We start from the raw sequence: 22,477 nt of genomic DNA on the forward strand, positions 1-22,477 counted from the left end.
TTGCCAAGATGTGCCTCGCCCTTTGCCTTCTTATAGTTCTTCTTCTTCTCCCTCTTGTTCCCTTGATCCTGATCACTATCATTGTCGAGACAGTTAGCAATAAAATGACCAAGCTTACCACATTTGAAGCATGAGCGCTTCCCCTTTGTCTTGGTCTTGCTTGGCTGCCCCTTGCGACCCTTTAGCGCCGTCTTGAATCTCTTGATGATGAGGGCCATCTCTTCATCATTAAGTCTGGCTGCCTCAATTTGTGCCACCTTGCTAGGTAGCGCCTCCTTGCTTCTTGTTGCCTTGAGAGCAAGAGGTTGAGGCTCATTGATTGGACCATTCAGAGCGTCGTCCACGTACCTCGCCTCCTTGATCATCATTCGCCCGCTTACAAATTTTCCAAGAACCTCTTCGGGCGACATTTTGGTGTACCTGGGATTCTCACGAATATTATTCACCAAATGAGGATCAAGAATGGTAAAGGACCTTTGCATTAGTCGAACGACGTCGTGGTCCGTCCATCGCGTGCTTCCGTAGCTCCTTATTTTGTTGATAAGGGTCTTGAGCCGGTTGTATGTTTGGGTCGGCTCCTCGCCCCTTATCATCGTGAATCGTCCAAGCTCGCCCTCCACCAACTCCATCTTGGTGAGCAAGGTGACGGCGTTCCCCTCATGAGAGATTTTGAGGGTATCCCATATTTGCTTGGCGTTATCCAAGTCGCTCACTTTGTGGTATTCATCCCTGCACAATGAAGCTAGAAGAACAGTAGTAGCTTGTGCATTCTTATGAATTTGCTCATTAATGAACATGGGACTATCCATACTATCAAAGTGCATTCCACTCTCTACAATCTCCCATATACTAGGATGGAGAGAGAACAAGTGACTACGCATTTTGTGGCTCCAAAATCCGTAGTCCTCTCCATCAAAGTGAGGAGGTTTGCCAAGTGGAATGGAGAGCAAATGAGTATTTGTACTTTGCTAAATACGAGAGTAGTCAAAAGAAAAGTTCGAATTAACCGGTTTCCTTCTCTCGTAGTCGTCCTTTTGGGAAGAAGTAGACTCATCGCTGTCGTCGTAGTAAACGATCTCCTTGATGCGCCTCGTCTTCTTCTTCCCATCTTTCCGTCTATGGCCCGAGCCCGAGTCGGTAGGCTTGTCATCCTTCGGCTCGTTGACGAAAGATTCCTTCTCTTTATCGTTGATCACGATACCCTTCCCCTTAGGATCCATCTCTTCGGGCGGTTAGTCCCTTTGTGAAGAGAACAACTTTGATACCAATTGAGAGCACCTAGAGGGGGGGGGTGAATAGGTGATCCTGTAAAACTTGAAAACTTAAGCCAAAAAAACTTGGTTAAGCGTTAGCACAGTAAATGCCAAGTGGCTAGAGAGGAGTCTCAATAAAACACAATAACCACAAGAAATCAAACACAGAGATGGCACGATGGTTATCCCGTGGTTCGGCCAAGACCAACGCTTGCCTACTCCACGTTGTGGCGTCCCAACGGACGAGGGTTGCAATCAACCCCTCTCAAGCGGTCCAAAGACCCACTTGAATACCACGATGTTTTGCTTGCTTTTCTCAATCCCGTTTGCGAGGAATCTCCATAACTTGGAGCCTCTCGCCCTTACACTTGAAGTTCTCAAAGAAGCAAGGAGCAAGGGAGGATTTAGCAACGCACACAAGACACAAGAATCAGAGTGTCAACACGCACACAAGTCGCAACAAGAGCTCGCAACACAACTCAATGAGTTCACAACTCCACTAGAGCTCTATATGCTATCACAATGAAACAAATGCGCAGAATCGAGGTCTTGGTGCTTAGAAATGTTGTAGGAATGCTTGGTGTTCTCCTCCATGCGCCTAGGGGACCCTTTTATAGCCCCAAGGTAGCTAGGAGCCGTTGAGAGCATTCTAGGAAGGCTGATCTTGCCTTCTGTCGACTGGCGCACCGGACAGTCCGGTGCACACCGGACACTGTCCGGTGCCAGATTTCTTTCCTTAACTGGCGAAGCCGACCGTTGGTAGACTTGGAGCCGTTGGCGCACCGGACATGTCCGGTGCGCACCGGACAGTCCGGTGCCCCCTTCTAGCCGTTGGCTTGGCCACGTGTCCCGCGCAGATCGCGCGGCCGACCGTTGGCCCGGCCGACCGTTGGCTCACCGGACAGTCCGGTGCACACCGGACAGTCCGGTGAATTATAGCCGTACGTCGCCGATGAATTCCCGAGAGCGGCTAGTTCGCCAGAGCCAGCCTGGCGCACCGGACACTGTCCGGTGCACCACCGGACAGTCCGGTGCTCCCAGACTGAGCAGAATCTTGGCTGCTCGAGCCAAGGTATTTTCAATTGAATTTTTTCATGTTTCCAGCACTTAGACACAATACATTAGTCCATAAAATAATGTACTAAGTCTGAGAAACATACCTTTATCCTTGATTTGTACTTTGTCCACCTTTTTATACTTAGGCACTTGTGTTGGACACTAAATCACCAAAATACTTAGAAATTGCCCAAGGGCACATTTCCCTTTCAGTAGTCCGCGAGCCACAGTTCCGGCCTCGTCTCCCCGAGTACTTCGTGATAGTAATCGGGGTTCGGAACCAGGTCGGGAACGGCGCCCGTCGTATGGTCGGGCTGAAAGCCTGCGGACCGGGTGGTTCGGGCGAGGGACTCCGATCCTCCCCGCTGTCGTAGCGTCCCCCACGCCTGGGGTGGTAGCCTCGGCGCACCTTCTCGTCGAGGTGGGCTCGACGGTTGCGGTGATGGTGCTCGTTGTCGAGGCGACCCTGGGCCGCAGGCGCTGTGTTGCGCGTGCGCCCGGTGTGGACCGAGGCTTTCCGCATGAATCGGGAAGTCGCGACGCGATGCTCCGAGGGGTAGCCCTGCCTTCGGGAGGCAGAGCTTTCGGCCCGTCGGACCGTGGCATCCTCCAGGAGATTCTTGAGCTCTCCCTGGATACGCCGCCCCTCGGTGGTTGATGGTTCCGGCATCGCGCGGAGAAGTATTGCCGCTGCAGCCAGGTTCTGGCCGACCCCACTGGAAGCCGGTGGCGGCCTTGCCCTGACATCGTCGGTGATGCGGTGCTGGATGCCCTGGGGTAGATGACGCGCTTCTCCGGCCGGAGGTTGGCCTGCCCATTCCTGCCCGATGTCCCGGTGGAACGGCTCAAGTGTTCCTGCTCCCTCGTCGAGCCTGGCCTGCATCTCGCGGATTTGCTCGAGCTGTGAGTCCTGACCCTCCGCAGGGACTGGGACCACAGCTAGCTCCCGTAGGATGTCAACGCGAGGCGTAGGCCTAGGGGGATCACCGTTCTCTGGTATACCAAGATGGTTGCCTTCGCCGGGACCCCCTAGATCGACGTGGAAACATTCACGACTTGGGCCGCAGTCCACGTCGCCGAAGCAGCGGCTACCGTCGGAACAATCGGAGAGGCAGTAGTCGCATGCGGTCATGAAGTCCCGCATGGCACTGGGGTTACCAAGTCTGGAGAAATCCCAACAAAAGTCGGGCTCGTCATCTTCCTCGGAACCCGAGGGCCCGTAGGTCGAGACGGCTGTCAGCCGGTCCCAGGGTGACCGCATACCGTACCCCGGAGGGTTTGGACTCGCCTCTATGAAAGCGTCCACCGAAGTGAAGTCGCTTGGTGGGTCGAGGCTGAATCCAAAAGGCACGAGATGGGAATCGGTCGGTACCTCTTGGTCGACGGGCGGTGACGAAGTCACGTCAGGGGCAGACTGCACCGTCGTCTCAGGTATGAGGGTGACGCCTAGCAAGTCCTTTGCGAGCGTGCCGGCGTCGTCCGTCCGCTTGGAGTTGGCGTGTTGCGGGGAAACGGCGCTCGTCTTCGTCTCAGACGCGAAGTCGATGACCGACGTGTCCCCCGTTGGGGCGCCGACGTCGTCGACTCGCTCGACAACCGACGAGGCGCCGCCTCCTGCCTGACCTTGGTTGCCCCGCCTCCTCCTCCGTCGGCGGGGGAGGCGACGGGACAAACCCGATTGTTGTTCTTCCGCCACGTGGGGAAGACGTCGTCGATTCCGCCGCCGGCGGGCGGGTTGACGGCCGCCATTGTCGCTGTCGCATGGCGGGGGAAGGAGTATCATGTCGTAGCTGCCGTCAAGGGACATGAACTCAAGACTCCCGATACGGAGCACCGTCCTGGGCTGGAAAGGTTGCTGGAGACTACCCATCTGGAGCTTGACGGGAAGCTGTTCGTCAACACGCAGCAGGCCCCTACCTGGCGCGCCAACTGTCGGCGTTTCGACCCCGGGGGTCCCTGGACCGACGAGTAAATTGTCGCCGCGTGCCCCAGCCCAGATGGGTCGGCGCGAGACGGAGCGCAAAGGGGGGAGAAGCCGGAGGGAGACATGCATAAAAGGGGAAACCCGCAGCCTTCGTGTTTGTCCCGCGCCCAGGTCGGGTGCGCTTGCAGTAGGGGGGTACAAGAGTCCGCGAGGGAGGGAGCGAGAGGCCTATATGCGCGTCGTCCCGTCCTTCCCCGCGCGGCCAACCCTCTCTAAGAGGGCCCTGGACCTTCCTTTTATAGGCGTAAGGAGATGGTCCAGGTGTACAATGGGAGGTGTAGCAGTGCGCTAACGTGTCTAGCAGAGAAGAGCTAGTGCCCTAAGTACATGCCGTCGTGGCAGCCGGAGAGGTTTTGGCACCCTGTTCGTGTGGTGTCGTGGCCGTCGGAGGAGTGCTGGAGCCTGGCGGAAGGACAGCTGTCGGGGCTGTCGAGTCCTTGCTGACGTCTCCTTGCTTCCGTAAGGGGGCTGAGAGCCGCCGTCGTCATGGAGCATGCGGGGCGCCATCATTACTTGTTTACCGGGGCGAGCCAGATGGGACGCCGGTCTTGTTCACCATAGCCTGAGTTAGCTTGGGGTAGGGTAATGATGGCGCCTCCTGTGACATGGTCGGTCCGAGCCCTGGGTTGGGCGAGGCGGAGGCTCCTCCGAGGTCGAGGTCGAGTCTGTCTTCCGAGGCCGAGGTCGAGTCCGAGCCCCTGGGTCGGGCGAGGCGGAGACCGTCGGCTGAGGCCAGGGCTGAGTCCGAGCCCTGGGGTCGGGCGAGGCGGAGTTCGTCGTCTTCCGGGGCCGAGCCCGAGTCCGAGCCCTGTGGTCGGGCGAGGCGGAGTCCGTCGTCTTTCGGGGCCGAGCCCGAGTCCGAGCCCTGGGGTCGGGCGAGGCGGAGTGCGTCGTCTTCCGGGGCCGAGCCCGAGTCCGAGCCCTGGGGTCGGGCGAGGCGGAGTCCGTCGTCTTCTGGGGCCGAGCCCGAGTCCGAGCCCTGGGGTCGGGCGAGGCGGAGCTTCCTATGGCGCCCGAGGCTGGACTTGGCCTCTGTCAGCCTTACTCTGTCGAGTGGCACAGCAGTCGGAGCGACGCAGGCGGCGCTGTCCTCTTGTCAGGCCGGTCAGTGGAGCGGCGAAGTGACTGCGGTCACTTCGACTCTGTCGACTGAAGGGCGTGCGTCAGGATAAGGTGTCAGGCCATCATTGCATTAAATTCCCCTGCGATACGGTCGGTCGTCGTGGCGATTTGGCCAAGATTGCTTCTTGGCGAAGACTGGGCCTCGGGCGAGCCGAAGGTGTGTCCGTTGCTTGAGGGGGCTCTCGGGCGAGACGTAAATCCTCCGGGGTCGGCTGCCCTTGCCCGAGGCTGGGCTCGGGCGAGGCGAGATCGTGTCCCTTGAGCGGACCGAGCCTCGACTTAATCGCACCCATCAGGCCTTTGCAGCTTTGTGCTGATGGGGGTTACCAGTTGAGATTAGGAGTCTTGGGGGTACCCCTAATTATGGTCTCCGACAAAAGTTTAAACTTATTTAAACCCTTCTAATTTATATGAATTGAGAGAAAAACGAACAACACATAAAACCTTATTCAGTTGTGCAAATACAGAGAGATTGCTGGGATTTAATCGTCTTTTATTCGAAAATAAATAGAAGGGGTTAAATCCACATCAATCTCCTCTAGTCACTTAGCAACCGAACATGCTCTACTAAGAAAGCCATAAGCACATCTTTTCAATCGTATTTTTACTTTCCACAATATCTCTTAAACTTTTGTATCTGTTTTTTATCTCGATTTTATGCTCATACTATAAATTAAAATAAACTGTGCTTAGTATCTGTACTTCTGTACTAACAATTAAGAGCGGTGTGTAGACCGCCCCCGCCCCTGAAAACCACGCCCCACTACACCGAAACCCCGCAAACCGCCCGCCAACCCCGGCAGCCCGACCTCCGTATTCATCGCTGCCGCAAACCGCCCCCAACCCCGCCCGCCCGACCTCCGTTTTCATCGCCGCCGCGCCGCACGCCCCCGCCTCCGCTCGCTCGCCCGCCCTCCGAGATCCTCGCCGCCGCAAACAGCTCGCCAACCACGCACGTTGAAAACCCCGCCCGCACGCCCTGCACGCCCGCGCGCGATTCGCGCAAAGCCCGACAGCCGCCCGCCTCCTCTCTGCGTCCTCTGCGCGTGCCTCGCGCCCGCCCCGCGAACCCCCAGCGCAAGCCCCGAGAGCGCCGGCCCTACCTCGCCTCCGAGTGCCGCTCGCCGAGCACCGCCTCCGCGACCTCAACGATGAGATCAACAAACTCCTCCGCGAGCGCGGCCACTGGGAGTGCCGCATCGTTGAGCTCGGCGGCCGCGACTGCTCCCGCAGCTCCAACGCACCGCTCATGACCGACCTCGACGGCAACATAGTCGTCGTCCCCAACCCCTCGGGCCGCGGACCAGGGTACCGCTACTTTGGCGCGGCCAGGAAGCTTCCTGGCGTGCGGGAGCTCTTCGACAAGCCGCCCGAGATGTGGAAGCGCCGCACCCGCTATGAGATCCACAAGCGCATCAATGCACGAGGACGACAAGCTCCAGATGTTGCTCTCCTTCAACTTCAAGGCCCAGGGCGCGCGGCTGGTGGAGGCGTCGCTGGAGGACCACGCGGGCCTCCTCGCCGCCATTGGTACTTTTTTAATAGATCCGCCTCACACCCCACGCTTCTCCATGCCTCCGCCCAGGCAACTCTCGGCCACCACCGCCGCCGCCCACAGACCTGCGCCCGTCGCCCGGCCGACCCAGGCGCCTCCGTGGCTTCGCTCCTCTGCCCGCCCGTGGCCCGCCCATAGACCTCCACCGACCGTCGACCCCCGTCCGGCCGTCCACTCGACGCCTGACCTTCGCCTGCGGCCGCTGCCTGGCCGCCCGTACAGCTGCAGGCCGCAGCCCCGCCTCCGATCGCCAGACTCCGCCCCTCCACCCGGCGTCCTCTGCCACAGTGCCCAACCACCCTGCGCCGCTGCAGCAGCAGGTGAGCGTCTCTCGTCCCTTTCCTACTGTCCTGTGCACACTCTAGGTTCCAGTGCTTGCTCTGTTTGATCTGCTGTTATTTTTTTAGTAGAATCGTAGATTTTCTGGAGACAGAGACATGAAGTTGATAATATACTTCTCAGTTTGTCCGGTGAAAGAAAATCTTGTCAACTATGAGCATGAAATGTTTGTTAGATCGCAGGTGAACTCAGAGAGATTATATTAGGCAATTGGGTCAGTTACTTACTTTGGCATCATACTGTTAGGCCTTTTCAAACTCTGAGTTACATCTATTAGGTATGGATGTGTGGCTGGGTCAGGGGTGACAATTGGTTGGAGTCAAGTTAGTCTTACGGAATACGGAGTATTTCACTAGGAACCCATCTATTTTGGTGTTGCATATAATACAATACTAAATGTATTCATTAAAAATCCATGAAACACAACTACTAACCCCATCTTGACAGCTAAAGCAACTGTACAAGGTCAAAGAATGGTACACTATTATTGTTGAATGCTTAGTCATGTTTCAGTCCTAACACACTGATTCCTGCATAATGCTTGTGTATCGATAACTGGTACTGTTCATGATTTGAAAATGTTGAAAAACTGAAACCTTAGTTATAACAAACATAGATCAATGTAGTAGTGCACTTAGATACTCTTCTCTCAGTAATGTCAGATATTTGTTTATTTGTTCTACTTCGATCGACCTATAGAATAAACAAATACATAAAAGATACAACAGGGAGGGGTTTGCTACATTGGTAAGGTAAATTAGCTTCCTATAAGAATTTGATAACCTATGGTTTTGTACGCTTCCAAAGATAAGGCTGGAAGGGAGAAACATGAAAATTTTTTTATGTTGAGAGACATTCCCTAGCGTCATTTAAAGGGACATGGAGGCATAGAACTGCACAAACCTGATAAACGTACAGCTACCAGATCAGTGGAAACAAGCACAAGCAAACGCACACAGTGCCGCAGTAGTTGAGTAGCATTTTTCCCAAGTGAATCCTGCCAAAATCAAAATGCAAACATGAAGAACTTCAATACAGGAGAAGTACCAGTGTCATGTAATGCTTAAAGAAATAACTCATTAATCAACTTACAAGTATCCAAGAGTATAGCGTACTTAGTCCTTCTTTAGACCCAGCAAATGATTTAAGAACATCTGTAGGAAGCTTCAATAACTCCTTAGCCAAATGTAGGCGCCCTGATGTTGTCTTTGCATTGAAGAACATTTCTTGCAGCAAAGATTCCTTGCTAACAATTGGATACATTGCATCAGATGAGTTCTTACTTAGAGCAGTAGAAAGTTCACGTGCTTCAAGTCTATTTGACATGTCCTTGACTTCATTCCTTTCACTGCCTGTCTGCATTTGGTAAGTCTGTAGCGTTTCTACCTCGGCAATATAGTCACTGCCAGTGTTCAGTAAGTCAATGATGCAAACAGCTTCTCGCAAACATTGATTGCAGGATTACCAAGTGTAATAAAACAGATTGTGTATTCCATGGCATTGCCCTCCTCCCCGCGCCGCGCCCGATTCATAATATATATTATGTAATATGAAAATTCACAGTATAATAGAAGATCTAGAATACATGTCATAAACAGAACATTGATTGCAGGATTACCAAGTGTAATAAAATAAATACAAGCATAGGAAAAGAAATATGTTAAGGATCTTTATTTAACCGGAAGGTAATTGATATTGCGAAGAAGACGAAAGAGGAGAGGGTCAAGTTGCTTAAAGATAGAGCAGCATACCATGTATTATTTGGACTGGCTAATGAGGTATGTTTTTATGACATTGGCCAACTAGCATCATAAATAATAAGTGTTTCTTACTTGAATTGATATGAAAAAATTGAAACTCGTGTATTTTTTCGTTTGTATTTTTTTTGATTGTAGATGGCCTCTAAAATGAAATATTTGTCCATGGTACCTTGTTTCTCCTAGGTTTTTTCCTTGTATTTTGTTTTTAAAACATTGTTTTCAGTATTTTCTTAGAAGTTTGTGAGTCATCTTCCATTTTCTAACAATATAATGGTCTGATGCTATTTAGATGGTTCTTCTGCACCTAGCATACCTAGCATGATTGGTTGAGAAATACGTTAATTCTGTGGAACCTTATTTGCTCGTAATCCAGTTGTGTCAACATTAGATGGCATCTTTTTCACAGGGCGCAACTTGCCATGATAGCAATTTGATCTCGTAGTACCAGGAGTTCATCTGACTTCAATTGTTTAATTCAATGTATGCTTGAGCTCACGGAAGGTGTAAGCCTTACTGCGACAGCGACAGCAAGGTGAGCGAGTTCATCGGTAGCTGACACAGTCTATCGTTGCACGAGCTGCCCACCCACGCCGGTATGTGAACTACCAACTTATGTTATTTGCTTTTATCTTCCAAGCTAACAAAATCCTAATTTGGTCTGCATGAGAATAAAGAACTTGAGGATAAATATGAGGGTCCGACTGAATATTTATCTTATTGGAAACCAAATGTAACAGTAAATCTTGTTGAAGACTTCACACGGTATTCACAAAATCAAGCTCTGTTTCTAAATTCGATTATGTTCCTGCAACATTGGCAATTGATTTGTACTTCTCACCCAGCCTTTTTGACAGCTTCAAATCTCTATCTCTACTAACTATTAAGGGGGCAGTGTAGACTGCCCCCGCCTGCCACCCACCGCTCTGCCTCCCCCGCCGCGAAACCAGCCCCTCCCCCTGCATCGCAGCTTCTCTCGCCTCCTAAGACGCATCCCTCGCCCCCATCACAGCCACCGACTCGCGCAAGCATCGCCCCTCCCCCTCCACGGCATCGCAGTCGCGGGCGTCCTCCCGCTTCTCTCGTCCGGCCCTGTCCCGACGCGCTGGCACCCGCCCGAGACACCCACAGGAACGCCATCCATCTGGGTTCAAGAGGGTCGCCGCCCTGTTATCGTCCTCATCACCGGCGCCACCAGTAAGTCCTCGCTCCCCTTCGGTGCTCTCTCTCGTCCCCCTCATGCAAATATGGTCCGACTCGGTGATACTGAGATGGATGGTCTCCTTCTTGGCACATGCAAACTTCCTAGCATCGACCGTCCCCGCCGCGACCCCCATGCCCGCGCGCCGTCCCTACGCCCGCCGCGAAACCCTCGCCGCGACCACTCCACGGATCCCGCCGCGCGACGCCGCTACAGCACACCCGCCAGCCATGCCGCACCGCACGCGCGCATCGGCCGCTTCCCTACGCGCGCGGGAACCGCCCGCACAGCCCGCCGCGACCCGCACGCATAGCCTCTGCCCGCTGCGCCACGACAGATGCCGCATGGAGGCTGATGGTGGGGAGCTCCGCCTCGCTTCCTTCAACGACACATGCGCTCTCGTCTCCGTGCTGGTGAGCGCCCGACAATCCCGTTGTCCCGCCGACTGATCCCTTTCGTGATTGATTCTGCGCGATGATCTTCACCCCCCCTATTTTTTCGCCCCTACCGGGATCGCTTGGACCATTGTTGCGTGAAGAAGCAGGGAAGCCACTCCCTTCAGCGACATCCTCGACAAGTACATCCAGAATGATCGCATGAAGAAGCAGGGAAGCCACTCCCGGAACCTGCGCAGGGTCCGTCTCGGCCTCGGCCTCATTAAGGCCCTCTTCGAGCAATTCCTCGACACCGAGTACGTCTCCTTACATTCAACCAAACGCGAACACATCTCATCACTAAAGTCTGAATATTTCATGCAAGATAGGTCACCCTGACTGAATCTCAATAGTCAATACAACGTATGATGTACTTTTGTCAGTATGTGTGCGATGACAACTGTATGATCCAGAACTGGTTGTCATGTGGTTAAATACATTTGCCAAATTGCCAGCTGGTGCTCACAGGCTATTACTGCATGTGTAACTGTCAAGTGCTATGATTTGACAGATAGTTGTTTTGTTTTAAAATGATACTTATATATTGACCGGTGGCTCTGTTCTTTGGCATCTGTTTTTTTCCAGGGGACATTGTATGATGCTGCTACGACAGCTTACGGGCAGGTCTGCGCGCAGTTTCATAGCTAGGCGATCAGGAAGGTTGTTGGTGCTGGCATGTACACTCTTCCAACCAGGGAGCAGTTGATAGTGCGGCTGAATGAAACTGGTAAGCAAACATGAAGACTCACCGCATTTCAACAGATTGCAGGTTGTTTCTAATGCACTTGAATCCAAATAACATATGTTACTCTTTTCCACTATAGAACATTGTACCACATGCCTTGTTACTATCCTGGTTATTGTACTGTGTACTGAAAATTTGCTCATCACATTATTACAAGTGAATCATTTACCTGTCAACATTGTCATCACAGATCTTTTTTCCCCTTATTCGCATCCGAGCTATCAATCTACGATATCTCCTTCCACAATATTGCTCTATCATCATTTAGTTTGTGTTAAGGAAGGAATTCTCAGTAGTCTGAGCTGTTTAAATTACATGTTGATTGTAATATTGAATTAAGATATTTTCTTTTCACACTTCAGGTTTTCTGTTACTTGCACGAGTTATTGCCGCAACATGTTGTGTGACACTATCCGCTTCAATGGCTGCACAACTAGGTTCAACTCCAATGGCTGCATTCCAGATCTGCTTGCAAACCTGGTTGGCTTACTCACTTCTTGCCGATGGATTGGCTTTTGCTGGACAGGTAAGGGAACCCTGTGTTTCTTTGGTCGTTAACCTTCTTTATTGGAAATTGGATGACATTTAATAAGCTCAAGTTAATATGATTGGTAATGGGGTTTCCAGATGCATCTCTTATCTTTTGGTTTATTTCTTATAAATCGGGATCACACTTCAACAGGCCATACTTGCAAGTGCATTTGCTCGTAAGGACCATCCGAAGGCCACTGCCACAGCTTCTCGTATCTTGCAGGTATGTTATGTATCTTGAGTTTCTATTTGACACATTTTCCATGGCCTTAGAGAAGCATTTCCCTTATTTTGCAGCTAGCTTTGGTCTTGGGACTTCTCCTAAGCATACTTCTTGGTGTTGGTCTGCGTATAGGGTCCAGATTATTTACATCCGATCAGGGTGTACTGCATCATATCTACATAGGAATACCGGTATGTTTTCTCTGCTAAATGCTAAGGACGATGGCAAGTCGCGACCTTCACCATGATCTGTTTTGCTGCTTCTAGGTCAGAAAAGCAAGCACAGCAGCAAAACAGATCGGTTTGGAAGTCAAGTTCAGCCGTATCGTCGGACAACAGTTTTATGGACAGCATGCACACAGCCATCATGGTAAAATTCCTGTTTTGCTCTTAAATTGCATGTAGACTTCATTTTTCGATTCTGATGGAATCTCTGTTCTTGTCAGCCCAGCACTCTAGACAACCTCCTCCTGAACTCAAACCAAGAGCTTCATGTACACCGGTAAGCTGGTGAAGCATGGTGGCATATCATGTTCCATATTCGATGGCTGAGACCTGGTAGAGCGTGAGGTCCTACCACCACCGCTCTCGCGGGTCGAAGATGTCGCGCAGTGGGAAAGAGCCATGTATGCTGGCACAAAAAAGAAATGACTTCTATTGACAAGTCCTCCCTGAAGTCCAAACTGTTCCAAACTGTTAGAACATGAGTCTAGATATGCCCTTGATCATCAGTTTCTGGTTCATGTACAGTAGCAGTACAGGACTAGCCTAACCCTGTGGCTGTGACCTGTCAGTCATCTACACTGCAAGAATGCAGAGAGGGGAATTGTAGTGTAGGGTTTATTTGCTGCCATATGTACATGTACGTGGGTGCAGCCATGTAAATTTGTAAATATAAATCCGGTAGCGTTTAGAAAGGAAATTAAATTGTCTGGATTGAAACACCGTGTTGTTGACATCATGCAAATTTTAAATATACCTAATTTAGGTCGAGAAGTCTCATGCTATGATATGTTGTTTGATTTACAATATCGTGTGTATAAATATTTCATGTTTTTCACTTTATTTGTTTTGCGGTACCAAACATATAACGATTTCATGTGTTTCCCGTGCCAACGCACGGGCATAGACCTAGTAATAGTATACGAGTAAAGATACCAAAACTTAAACAAATGACGCGGTATAGGTAAAGAAATCCATGTCAGCTATGAAAAAACTGGCTAGGCCTGCAGGATGCGACAGACACCACGATATCCAGCCCACAATGAGCCCGGTAGAGTAAGACTCAACAACAAACGTATTTTTCAGACCACTTATGAATACCATCCGGCCCAACATCTAGCCAGGCCAGCCCACTAATAAACCGGACGAATACTCTTCCACGGGCTCACTACCGTGCGCGGCTATATAAGCTGAGATTCCGACGCGAACGTCTTTCTAAACCCTACCCGACTCCGCCGCCGCCCGCCGCTCCGCCTCAGCGCATAGCCCGCCGCGACCTCATCGATCACCTTCAACTTTCAATCATGGTGAGTTCCCCGCCAAAACTGTATCCACCACCAAGATCCAGGGCGTCCTTCTGACTCGCACATGGACTAATTTGTTTTGCGCAGGCGGACGTCGATGTCGAACCGGAGGTTGCCGCCGGAGCTCCCAAGAAGAGGACGTTCCGCAAGTACAGCTACCGCGGCGTCGACCTAGATGCGCTTCTCGACATGTCCACGGACGACCTCGTCCAGCTCTTCCCCGCGCGCGCCAGGAGAAGGTACCTTTCGTGCCACGACTCGTTTGTTTCCGTAGTATTTTTGTTTGCTGAGTTTGTTTTGATAGGTTCCAGAGGGGTCTGAAGAGGAAGCCCATGGCGCTCATCAAGAAGCTGCGCAAGGCGGTCAGTTTCCAACCGCTTAGTTTTCATTACCACTTTTTGTTAGCGTGTTCCGATCAAGATAAGTGCGTGGATCGTTATGCTGTCATGATTTACCCGTACGATATGAGGTGTGATCTTGGTGTCAAAATTTTGATCAAATCTCAGCGCCTATTGTTGTTTAGTGTAAATATCGTCTTGAAAGAAGATGCAATTAATCAACCAGAAGACTGTTTACTTGAATGCTTGGCAAGGTTGCTAGTATGAGTGTTGCAATTACAAATGTCGTAGCAAGGTTGCTAGTATTGACTGTAGCAATTACAAATGTTGAATCTTGTTATCTATGTCTAGAAGGAGAATTTGTTGTATTTTGTAGAGCTCCTATATCATTTGTTCTCTCTTTTCTCTAGACAAATAAGGTTGTTGGTTTAGAAATTGCTTACTGAATGGTGCATACTTCTCCATTTTCTTTGTTATGTAGTCTGCTGTTTTGTGACCTGCCTTGTATCAATCATACCATTGTTGTGTCTGCCGAATACTATTGGGATATTGATAAATCAAAGTTTCTATCCTGAATGTACAGTATGCTAGCTGCAGTGCCTTCTGTTCTGTGCCAGGTAGATGCGGTCAATGCAAGATTGTGTTTATCAGTTATCATCTGTGGAAGTTTGTTTTCTTATACTTGTTACTCAATTTCCTCACGAGCTATATCCCACTGTCCTGAACAGAAAAAAGATGCTCCTGCTGGTGAGAAACCAGAGCCAGTCAAGACACATCTCCGTAACATGATCATTGTCCCTGAGATGATTGGAAGCATTGTTGGTGTCTACAACGGCAAGACCTTCAACCAGGTTGAGATCAAGCCTGAGATGATCGGCCACTACCTTGCTGAGTTCTCCATCTCCTATAAGCCGGTCAAGCATGGCAGGCCCGGTATCGGTGCCACCCACTCCTCGCGGTTTATTCCTCTGAAATGAGCTGTTACCCGGCTCTGTAGTCTCCCAAGAGTCAGTTGGCAATGTTCGTTCAGCTTTTCTACTTGTTTTGAACAAGTTAAATGCCCAAGATATTTTGTTTTGTTCCATTCCAGCTCAAGAATTCAAAGCTAAGCATTGCACAATTATGCTGTTTTGTTGGAAGTTTTTGAGTTAATCATATCTAAGCTGAGTTGCTATTTTGGGTTGTTTATTCATGAAAGTTTGAAGAATATACTTACAATTTTGGGGTGCCGCCTGCCGCGTGTGGCTTGATTGAAATACTAGAAAAAGGTGCGCCCTATCGGGCGCTGTACCAATCACTAATGTACAAGATCATCTCAAATTGTATTATACACTGAAGGGAACCATTTATCATTAAAGCGAAATATTCAGATAAAGGAAGGCAATCACAAACAAAAATAATGACACGCATATTATCTTTCCCTTTTCTGTAGTATTTTGGAAATATCACAAACTATGACAACAAAGTTTCTAACTATCAAACGTTAGCCCATGAAGTAGGGCAATAGCATGGCAAGTGACCTATTTTGATGCTAGTGTGGCACAGTGCCTCATCCTTACTCTCGCTAGCAATGTGCTCAGGCTCTTTGAAGTTCCAGCAAATAGGTTTTGAGGTGCACTCTGCTGCAAAGTGGCTGTAGAAAAAAAGGGAGCAGAGTTACTGTCCACTACAAACAAAACATCAGAAGAATGAAATCTGCAACAATTATTAAAGTGATACTCTGTAAATGCATCTGATTCCAACAAAAAATAGAACGGGTGCATGCATGCGACTATATTATAAGTGTTGCTGGTTTATTTTACCCTAGAATGTTATATTTATTGCACGTAACCGCAGATTGGCATGCATGCTTCTGTTTTGTGATGGCTGGATGCCTGTCCTTCTGTGCCGTATTATGCTCCTCTGCATGACACCTACTAAAACAAACACATAATTAATGATCAAAATAATCTTCCACCCTAACAGAATGCCTTTCACTGCCAGATAATTTATTTTGTAGCTAGCAAGTGATCTGGAGAACAATGTACCGCCACATTAAGGTTTTAGTTTTGCACCGGTCTATGTTATTAATTGTTTGGAGCTAGCAAATTTTGGAGTCAGTTCATCGATTTGGAGCCGAAGGCCCAGTACAAGGTGGAGAGTAGCAAAATAACAGTGTAGCAGCAGGCACAGAACCATGAGAATTCCTTGTGACCTAGCACCATGTCGTGTTGCTACGCTTAATGATGTTTTGTAGTGTGGCCTGACATGGTTCGATTTACACACTGGCCATATATGTAGTAGCTAGTATAGACATACTTGTGCTCACATTTTTTGGGTGAAGCAACTCATATATTGTTATTCTATTGTTGTGATTGAGAATCATCATCAGTTGACCTAGTGTTGGGGAGGAGGTTTGGTACAGGAAAGGTGTTTTAAATTTGTTGTTATTCCGCTAAAGCCTAATTTAAAGCTCCTTGATAGCTATGACAAAGGTCAGGTAAGGCGATTCTACAACAATAATTTGTAAATATGCTCAAATATCTGCTAGAATGACATAGATATTAGATAGCTGCATCCTGTTTAGATCAAATGAATGAATCTATAAATAATTTTATACCAAGAAGCACGTACTAAAGATCTAAATTCACTGAAATCATAGAATGCAGCTACCTTCTCTGGCTATTGATTGTTTCTTCCATTGACTGGACAACATCCTTGAGCAATGACAGAATCACCATAGCCTTATAGAACAAAACCCTCCAAATCACATGCCCACTCCAGAAAACGAACCTAAACAGAAGATTTTTCCATTATTTTAAAAACAAAGCAATTAAAAAGCATTAAGAAAACAAGTTAATTTAAAGTATGTAAACATGAGCTAGGAAGCACAAGAACATATTTGTTAAGAAAAAATGCTAAACTCAGGGCTTGTAAATTCTGAAAAGGCCTGGGACTCACATTAAAGCCGTCAGATGTTAAGGGGCCAAGACAAAATTGCTTGGATAGAGATTATCCATCAACCCTGTTCAAGGCCACATACATGTGAGGCTGAGGCTATGTGAATGCAAGAGATATTTAAAAAATCATTGATCCTTGAAATCCAGAGATGCACCATAGGCTGCCGCCCCTTTTGCTAAGGTCACACCAAGCTTGCTGGTCAGAACTCCCACAACAGCCTCTGCCATATGGGGCTCAATAACACGAGTTTAAGGATGTACTTGGCCTCAAAACCCAGATGTCATGTGTCAATCAAAGAGATCTTGTTTTAAGTGAAAAATATGAATTTCAGAACCAACATTGAACAAATTGTGAAGTGAAGAACATTGATACCTGAATATGGTGACGTGAGAAAACAAGGATGCTCTACAGGGCCTAGCTGAAGACACCTAAAACACTTGACAGAAGTAGAGTGGGAACTGCACTGATGCTGCAAGACCCTAAGAACAGTGACCAACAAGTCAACAACCATGAAGAGTTGTAGTTCTTGGAGCTCCATGTAAAAAAGGACGAACAAAAATATCTTCATAATATGGGTCTAGCACTGATGCTACTATGATTAATTAGCATCTTGTCCTTTAGGTGCTGACTGTAACAAGCAACACTGCACTCTACCAGCAGTAGAGAAATAAGCAAGAAACAATAATGACAGTATTTCTTTAACAACAATAAGGTAGTATTAAACAAATTGCAGATGATGCACCATGTGAGGAGAAGCGACATACTATGAATGATCAAGTGGTTGCAAATTCAATGAGGCAAGCTGTGCCCTATCGGGCGCTATGCCATTCACGTAATCATATGAAATTGTAGTTTACAATGGGTAAAAACATCGTTGATGCAGCAACCAATTCATATAAACAAACTCAGCATGATCATAGAACAATTTGTTGTTACAGAGACAATATTACTCAAGTTAGGATCAGGTTTCGATCAGAATACAGTTCTGAAATACAATATACATGTAGATCATCAAAAGCTAGGGATATGATGAAAGCTCTGCATAAATGTTTGAAGTTTGAACTCCAACAAAAAAGGTTGTTCACAACATGAACATGATCGATCGTGCTGAAACTATGCATGTGAAGAAAACATATTTCCCTAAGCAAGGTTCTGTCCACCTAGAGACAAAAATGTCTTAAAGAAAAGGTGTGTAGTAAGAGCACAACTAAATAAGAAGGGCAGAGTTGTACTCACTATTTTATATTGTGTAATGTAGTTTAGTAGAAAATTTATGTAGTTAGGTGGATCTAATGTTCTATAACAGTCCCTACAAACACGAAGTATCACAAGGCACACAGAACAACCCTATAATTCAAGAACACCACATCAACGGGAACTCGTTCATGATAGATAATGAATTTTGCATAAGAAAAAAAACTGATACTGCAACTCTGCAAATTCATGTGGATGTTCTGTCCTAGGAAAACAAATTAGATTTTCTATCCAGTGGCCAGCTGAAGAAAGATACTACTATGAACATAAACTACGGAATGTAACACATGTTCCAGCGGTGCATCGCCTCCCAGCTGAAGAAAGAAAGTACTGAATGTAGCACAGAACATGGCGAAGTGACGTTGCATTGGCGTATTTTCAAAAATTGGGGAAGGAGCAAGTGGTGTCTCTGTTGCAGTAAATACACCAACTTTGTAAAACGCATCTGACAAAACATTGTTTGCAAAGCAGGCCAACAAGTTGCGCAGATCACCTAAAAAAGATTGGCAACCAAAAAAATCATTGAAGCTTTCTCTCGTCCTCTACGCTGCTCCTGGTGATGCTGCCCAGCATCTCACAGATAGACGGGTAGAGGCCACTAAACATACCATGCTTTTGTTTCTTTCACGTTTTGGCATTCAGAAAAGGAGAGCCTGCCCTTATGTAAATGGTAAACCATCTAGTTTAGTTCAGGAGAGTTGTAGGAATAGAATGGGGGATAAACCATGTAGAAGCAGCAAGAAGCAAAGCTACATGCAGTAACCTAGAGCTAGTGGACAAGAAAACAGAAAGGTGAGGGTCTGCAGCACCACACGGGCAGAGGAAGGGAGGTGCAACAAACATTCAGCATCTGCTATTAGCATCTATTTGTTGCCTTTGATATCATAACAGAAAAGATGTTCTTACAGGCCCATCCAATCTATTTGGCCATCCAACTGACAAGCAGCTCCAAGTGGATTCGAATCGACTCCAGCACGTCCTAACATCGGAGGCTGGGCTGCTCCTTGACCTAGGGACACACCTCGCAGGTACACACCACCGTCGGAGTCCTGGTTTGCACCCTCTGGTTGTCGCAGCGAGATTACGCCTGTAGATCCAGACCACCAGACGTTGGGGGCGGCACCTCCCACAACCTAGCGTCTGCACTGCCGCTGCCTCCTCCGGCACCGAGCAGGCCTCTCTCGCGCAGGCTCCTGCCCTATACCAATGCAAAGCGCGCGATGGCGAAAATGGACGCAATAAACAGGTGCTACGCGCGCCAGCGACGGGATTGGGGGAATTTCACCTCGCGTAAATTTGCGGTAGCAATCGCCCCAAATGCGGGACTGCGAAAAGATGAGGAAAGTTTACACGAACAACGCAAGGAACCGTCCAAATCCGCTGCCGCACCAACTGCGCGAACAACGCAATCACCTCTATGTCCGGATCTGCGGCCGCAGACGGGCAACGGCGGCTAAGAAAGCAAACTGCCAGAGCAAGCGAGCGCCGAGAGAGTTGCAATAGTACACACGCACACCAACACCAAGGCAACACAGCGGGCACACACAGACCTGGCGTCCCGGGGAGGCTCCGCTTCTCCTTGACCAAAACCGGCGCCGTAGCCGCGAAGGGCACTGCCTTCGTCGGCGCCTCCTGCTCGTGCCACGTCCGTCGGGTGCGGCAGTGGCATTACCGGCGCTCGATCTATCTCCCGCTCCATCCTAGCGTCTGGGCCGCCTCACTGAATCACGGTAGCGCTCGGAGGGAGATCCATCCGTGTGTGTAGTGTGCGACAACGCGGCGGGCGGCAATGGATGGAGGGAGGGGTCAAGATGGGGAGGACCCGCTCAAAGCTCGTCTGGAAGACAAACGCAGATCCGCACGCGCGTCGCCACCGAAGAATGCCGGATGGGCATGGCGCACCCTCGCGCGAGCAAACAAGGTGCTGAGAGAGAAGCTCGCGGCAGCCACCAGGCTAGGGAGGAAGAAGGCAGGGTGGGTCGCGGCGCTAGCGGCGGTCGCCGGGAAGGACGAGGGCGAGGTGGGGAAAGAGTAGGTGTCCCAGGGAAAGGAAAAGAGAAGCAGGGAGGGATTCGGACGTGAGCAAAGGATGCAGCCAGTTGAAGGAAGTGCTCGCATCCGAGGCCACGCGTCGGTGCGTGCTAGGTGGACGACCCGCCGAATGCGGACAGCGTCCCAAACGGGGTGAAGTTTTAATAACTTAGATGACGGTGCCTATTTATTGGGTAGTCCCGTTAACATGTGGTATCTTGTTGGCAACCACTTGACACTGACCCTTAGTAGGTTCTTGTCGTTTTTATTCTTGATTATGTGTTTTGTAGTTCGCTAGAAAGTTCGCAGAAAACAGAAATGTGTGCCTGCTCGGCTCTGAGCTAAGCGTATATCTTGGCACCCAAAATAAGAACCCTGAAAAGCATGTGATGTTGCATAACTTGAGATGTACCTTGAGTAAGTCCGGCTTCACTTCAAGAATTTCAAGTTTACTTCAGCTTTTCCTATCCAAATAGGTTCAGCTTCATGAACACTTGCTTAAAAAGATGAAACTAGAGGTTGGTTTTATGAAAAATTTAAAAAAATGAAACTAGAGGTTGGTTTTATAAAATTTTTGAAGCTTCTCATAGGGTGTTTCTATCTTTTCATAAAGTTGCACAAAAATTACCCACAATGCCATTTTGTCATTGTTACATCAGGTACCTATTCATGTCTCTTTCTCTCCCCTCTAATCATCAAACGAGCTGTTCACTTCAGATTAAGCCGATTTGTTTGGATTGCTGTAGTTGCAATTGGGGGTGGGCGTTTGGGTTACCCGAAAATTTCGGGTGTAATTCGGGTATTTAAAATTTCGGGTTTTGAGAATTGATACCCGAAAATAAAACGGGTTTTACAATACCTGAAATTTTGGGTTCGGGTATTACCGAACTTCTCGAACTATTGTGTTGGCTTAATAAAAACACATACACCATATTAAATTAGTATAAAAATATAGTTTGAATAATGATATACATGGACATATAAAACACAAGCAATCTACAATCACAAGTTATGCACACTTACACATAATTATAGATGTACAAAATACAAATTAATAATTAAGCATGACATGAGTACATGACACATGAAAGTTACGGGTAATTCGGGTACCCGATTGTGATACCCGAATTACCCAAAATAAATTTGGGTTTTGGAAGTTGCTACCCGAAATTCTCGAACAAAATTCGGATTTTGGGTATTTCGGGTTCCGGTTCGGGTATTCCGGGTTCGGGTTATGGGTTTTTGCCCAGCCCTAGTTGCAATACATAGATAAAAAAAGAAGCCAATGATTTCAAGTCATCCGACTAACTGTGGTTAGTCGCGATTAGTCGTTTATGGTGATGCGATTAGGGAGTCTGACCCGATCAGGCCGACTAATCATGATTAGTCGTCCAGTTTGGGTTGGGATGATTAGTTGGTTTTGGCCTGTTTTGGATGTTGGCTGGATGACCGGTAATAAGGCCCATTATTGCAACACCTTAGGGTTTTAGCTAGATAAGGCCCACTAGTGCTGCTACTTTAGATCAATAGTAAGTTTGTACTTGCATACTTGGCATTTATATAATAACTAGTAGGTCTGCAACTCTACATCATATGAAGTAGTGAGTTAGTGAGTAGTGATTGATGTTTAGTTCATTTTCTTAAATCTGAATTCTGAAATGTGAGTTTGTGACAGTTCGAGTATTCATATTTGCTATGTGTTGGTAATTGGTATTTGCCTCCTATATGCTATATTGCTATATATAGTTGAGTTAGTGACTGATGTTCATGTTCTGAAATCTGAATTGTCCACAGTCCAGTTCTGGTATTCATATCTGTTATGTTTGGTATTGCCTACTATATGCTATATATATATGTCATGTTCCTGTAAATATGCAGAAGGGCTGTAGGGACGACTAGGACTCGATTAGTCGACCTAATTGGCGTACTAATCATGATTAATCGCATGGTCGCCTAGATGTATCGACTTGTTTGTCGGGCGACTTGAAATCATTGGTAGAAGCCAGTATATATTAAAGTCAAGCGAATATGTTGAATAATAATTAAGGAAACTTATATAAATTAATTGTATCACAGAAGCTAGAGTCTACGTATAAGTCAAACACTCTTAAAACACGCCTTACCAACCTATTGATGAAGCTGGAAAACTGAAGGTGCAATTTTTGAAGTGAAGCACTTCCAAACAAGTC

At 48.3% G+C, this 22,477-nt stretch overlaps 2 protein-coding genes and 1 pseudogene across 2 annotated transcripts; 2 read left to right on the top strand and 1 right to left on the bottom strand.

Moving 5' to 3' along the window:
• Window positions 1-7,847: 7,847 nt before the first annotated feature.
• On the bottom strand, window positions 7,848-8,707 carry LOC118476449 (lysine-specific histone demethylase 1 homolog 3-like). The gene is made up of 2 exons (XM_035965594.1): window positions 8,402-8,707; window positions 7,848-8,306 (listed from the first exon to the last, which is right to left on the bottom strand). Exons 1-2 carry the CDS (start codon window positions 8,669-8,671, stop codon window positions 8,175-8,177), a joined length of 402 nt encoding a protein of 133 aa, XP_035821487.1. The 5' UTR covers window positions 8,672-8,707; the 3' UTR covers window positions 7,848-8,174.
• Window positions 8,708-10,401: 1,694 nt separating this feature from the next.
• Window positions 10,402-11,442, top strand: LOC109944455 (ACD11 homolog protein-like; annotated as a pseudogene).
• A 2,106-nt stretch (window positions 11,443-13,548) lies between these two features.
• On the top strand, window positions 13,549-15,251 carry LOC103648250 (40S ribosomal protein S15). Its single transcript, XM_008672739.2, has 4 exons — window positions 13,549-13,728; window positions 13,813-13,964; window positions 14,030-14,087; window positions 14,792-15,251. Exons 1-4 carry the CDS (start codon window positions 13,726-13,728, stop codon window positions 15,038-15,040), a joined length of 462 nt encoding a protein of 153 aa, XP_008670961.1. The 5' UTR covers window positions 13,549-13,725; the 3' UTR covers window positions 15,041-15,251.
• Window positions 15,252-22,477: the final 7,226 nt, after the last annotated feature.

This window comes from Zea mays, chromosome 2, assembly GCF_902167145.1.
Source record: "Zea mays cultivar B73 chromosome 2, Zm-B73-REFERENCE-NAM-5.0, whole genome shotgun sequence".
NCBI classification, from domain to species: domain Eukaryota; kingdom Viridiplantae; phylum Streptophyta; class Magnoliopsida; order Poales; family Poaceae; genus Zea; species Zea mays.

Excerpts from the sequence above, each read along its gene's own strand:
- LOC118476449 (XM_035965594.1), bottom strand. The coding sequence starts at position 8,671 with ATGCAGACAGGCAGTGAAAGGAATGAAGTCAAGGACATGTCAAATAGA. Across the intron at positions 8,307-8,401 it reads CGCTATACTCTTGGATACTT|GATTCACTTGGGAAAAATGC; the intron begins GTAAGTTGATTA and ends TGATTTTGGCAG.
- LOC103648250 (XM_008672739.2), top strand. Across the intron at positions 13,965-14,029 it reads CCCGCGCGCGCCAGGAGAAG|GTTCCAGAGGGGTCTGAAGA; the intron begins GTACCTTTCGTG and ends TTGTTTTGATAG. Across the intron at positions 14,088-14,791 it reads TCAAGAAGCTGCGCAAGGCG|AAAAAAGATGCTCCTGCTGG; the intron begins GTCAGTTTCCAA and ends TGTCCTGAACAG.